The sequence below is a fragment of the Capsicum annuum genome, chromosome 9, assembly GCF_002878395.1.
Source record: "Capsicum annuum cultivar UCD-10X-F1 chromosome 9, UCD10Xv1.1, whole genome shotgun sequence".
In the NCBI taxonomy this organism is placed as follows: domain Eukaryota; kingdom Viridiplantae; phylum Streptophyta; class Magnoliopsida; order Solanales; family Solanaceae; genus Capsicum; species Capsicum annuum.
Genome location: NC_061119.1, coordinates 194,615,375 through 194,619,057, shown reverse-complemented (window position 1 = coordinate 194,619,057; position 3,683 = coordinate 194,615,375). Strand labels below are relative to the sequence as shown.

At 40.5% G+C, this 3,683-nt stretch overlaps 1 protein-coding gene across 1 annotated transcript; it reads left to right on the top strand.

Annotated features, from left to right (window-relative positions):
* Positions 1–291: 291 nt before the first annotated feature.
* Positions 292–2,395, top strand: LOC107841225. The gene is made up of 3 exons (XM_047396353.1): positions 292–480; positions 885–1,872; positions 2,235–2,395. Exons 1-3 carry the CDS (start codon positions 292–294, stop codon positions 2,393–2,395), a joined length of 1,338 nt encoding a protein of 445 aa, XP_047252309.1.
* Positions 2,396–3,683: the final 1,288 nt, after the last annotated feature.

Below are 3,683 nucleotides of genomic sequence, written 5' to 3'. Positions count from 1 at the left end.
CTTATAAGCCTTTTTCGATTATTTTTAGCTCCAATTTTTCTTTCATTTTCATACAAAAAGCTCAAAATTCAGTCCCACATTTTGAAATCGATTCTTGGGTCAATAGCAACATTCCAATACTCCTTAGGTTGTTTCTAAGCTGAAATTCGTCGGATTATTCCGGTGGTCGTCGGAAAAGGGTCAATCGTGCACTGTACGGCCAACAGCTAGGAAGAAGACGACTTCAGTATATTAAGTCTAGGCGCATAAACCACTATTCAAGTCTATTGAATACTATTATCGAGGTATATTATGTCTATTATAGATTACGTGGTTGTTGGTGGTATATTTTCTGGTGAATGGGAGGAGAGTCCTAAATGTTGGGTTTGGAAAACCGCGTCTAAGGAGACAGCTTCCATTGCCCTTCATCGCAACGGTTCATACGCCGACATGGTTAAAAGCGTAATGGAGAGCAGTGAATTATGTTGTGATCAAAGCAAGGTGTTAATTAGTTACTTGATGAACGGGAGGGGGAAAATCCATCCAACGTTCATAAGGAATGATAGACATGTGGAATTATATATGCTTTGCGTTGATTCTGATAACTCCAGACCTATATTGCGGATTAAAGTTTTTGAAAGGTCCCAGAAAGAAGCTTCCACATCACCCCCACCCCCATCCTCACCCCAACCCCCGCCCCGAATGTGAATGATACGTCAATGAAATACGATTTCATGGGTTGTGATGAATGGGATAATAGTGAAGATTATAAAGAAGAGGAGTGTGGAGGAGGTGAGGACGGGTAGCTCGAACCACAAAGAAGCCATTCTTTCTTGGACGGCACCAATCTTTTTTTAGAAAAAATATTCAAGGATAAGAAAGCATTAAAACTTTTGTTAAAGCAGGCGTCGGTGAAAATGTCATTCAATTACACAACTCTGAAGAGTAGTAAGAAATACTTGAGGGTGAGGTGCGTAGATCGTACTTGCCGGTGGATGGTGCGCGCATGTGCTATTGGAGAATCGGGTTGGTTTCACGTCCACAAGTACGTGGGAGAGCATACTTGTGGCATTGATCATGTCACGGGAAAGCACAAGAATGTCACCGTGGAGGTCATTGCCTCACTTATTTTAAACTTTTTCGTCGACAACAAAGGTCTAAGCACGAAAGAGATCGAGATGATCGTATTTAGGGAGCTACATTGCAGGCCGAGCTATTGGAAGTGTTGGATGGCAGGCGTCATTGTGAAGAACATAGTTCGAGGTACGCCCGAGCATGGATATCCAGTGCTTCCTGCATTTTCATATATTTTCAAAGGCCTCAACCCCGGGTCTATTAATTCCCTCAGGGTCAATGAGGAGTCTGGCAGGTTTATTTACTACTTTATGGCGTCTGGGGCTTCCATCCGTGGATATGCACACATGAGAAAGGTCGTTATCATTGATGGCACGCATTTTTCCGGCAAGTACGAGGGCGTGTTGTTGTCCGCTGTCACTCAAGATACACAGAATCATATCTATCCCTTAGCGTATTGTGTGGTGGATAAGGAGAACGATGCGTCATGGGGATTTTTCTTTGAGAAGCTTAAGGCCTTTGTCGTTGACGAACCAGAGTTGTGCGTTATCTCCGACAGACACGTAAGCATAGCCAACGGACTCACAAGGCATTATCTACTTGCGCATCACGGTGATTGTATGAGGCATCTCGATGAAAATCTTCGAATAAATCACCATTGTTTCGATTCTCTCTATTTGTACTACCATGTGGCCAAGGCGTACATGTTGGAAGAATTTAATGACTACTTCAACGCCCTTAAAGAAAGATGCCCCAGTGCAGCAGCTTGCCTCGAGCATGAAGTAGGATTTGAAAAGTGGAGTCGGGCTTACTTTCCAGGTAATCGATTCAACGTCATGACCTCAAACATCATTGAGTCGCTCAACTTAATATTGCACACGAAAGAGAGTATCCAGTGGCGACCATTTTCAATTTAATTGTACATAGATTTGGAGAAATATTCAGGAAGAGGTATGCGGAGGTGGACAATTCAAAGACAACCTTCGTTCCCATAGCTGAGACGATATTGAGGGAAAACATGACCAAGGGGGACAAATTATACGTGAACAACATAAACGGAAGCACCAACGAATTTACCATGCTTGGATACGGTCGTTCCACAAAATTTAATCTTTCAAGACGGTTATGTTCCTGTAGAAAGTACGACTTAGTGAAATTGCCATGCGCTCATGCAATGGCAGCATTGCGTTTGAAGAATGGGGACGAATACAGCACTAGCATTTATAAGTACTCTTCGAAAATATATTCAAAAGCATTATACCTCCTTGCATACTTGGAACCTATTTGTACAGCACAACTTGAGCCGGAGTGGAGTATGGCGCGAGAGTATCTTGAAATGTAAGTTCTTCCACCTGACTTTGATCCTAAACTCAGACGGAGGAAGGTGAAACGCGTTCAGGGTGTGTTGGAGCCTTCAAGGTACAAGAAAAGAAACAAGTGCTCCAAGTGTAAAAGGCTGGGACATAAGAGAACAACATGCAACCTTAACGTAGGATAATATGATTGGCATTGTATTGAATGTTTTTGTTTGTTCAAATGCACTGGACAGTATGTAATGTGTAATCCGTTTTGAAAACCACTGAATTGCAGTTAAAATCAACTTTTTTTGTTGTGCATTATCGATTCCTGTTCATATATTATATACTATGTACTAAATAGATTCTAGACTTAAATAATCGACAAAACTCATAATATATAATATATCAGTGTTTGGTCTACTAAGTAAATGTTCAGTACGCAGTGTATAATAAACCTACCTGGTTGTCTTTTGATCAAACCCTTTTCTTCATACAATGTTGAATTAGAAATAATTACGACGCATTGGAATGGGTGGCAATTCGAAAGCTGTCTTTTCAAGTTCTGAAATCAACTATATACATTACATATCGACTAGACTCAAAATATATAATACATTAATGCATTGTCTAGGGGGTATAGTGTAAAATACATAGTCTATCATCGATCTGTCGTGTAGTCTATTACAGAAACCCTATTCCTCATATATTTAACTTTTCAATGTAATTATTACACTTCATGAAACGGCAGGATTTTAAATGCTTCGACTGCCACAACCACCGTGATTTTTCGTTTCTTATTCTCACACGCCTTCTCCCTTTTAATCAACACGTGTAAAGCTTGTATTGATCGATTTTCTTATGGTCTGGTCTATTTAAAGAGACCATGGTTAATTTTGAACACAATTTCAAGAGGAAAAAGACTTAAGGGAGAAGAAGATGGCTAGGACGCGCACCCACTACGGCCATTGCACAGAATGTCAACAATAAACAACATAGAGTTGCTAAGGCTTCGAAGTAACCTAGATTTCCTTTTCGAGGGTCTTGCCGCCGATCAACGATGGCTGGATAGAGAGCTTTGTCAGATGGCTCATTTTCTTCGGGCCATAGCTGAGAGGCTCAACTTGGACCCCTGTGAACTCATCACCCCCCTTCGTCCCCCTAGTGTAGTGTTTTTTTTGTTTGGTTTGTAGTTCATTGCATAATGAAGCTTTCATGGTAGGATTATGTAAATGAAAGCTTCATTTTTGACTTTTTGTTTTGGATTTTGTTTTTCAAAAATTGTAAATATAGATGCAATGAACATTTATATATCTATAGACAAGTTTCAAGTTT

Bases quoted from the DNA above. Each gene is read 5' to 3' on its own strand.
- LOC107841225 (XM_047396353.1), top strand. From the start codon at position 292: ATGTCTATTATAGATTACGTGGTTGTTGGTGGTATATTTTCTGGTGAA. The intron at 481-884 runs GTGTTAATTAGT...TTGTTAAAGCAG, and splicing joins TATGTTGTGATCAAAGCAAG to GCGTCGGTGAAAATGTCATT. The intron at 1,873-2,234 runs GTAATCGATTCA...ATGCAATGGCAG, and splicing joins GAGTCGGGCTTACTTTCCAG to CATTGCGTTTGAAGAATGGG.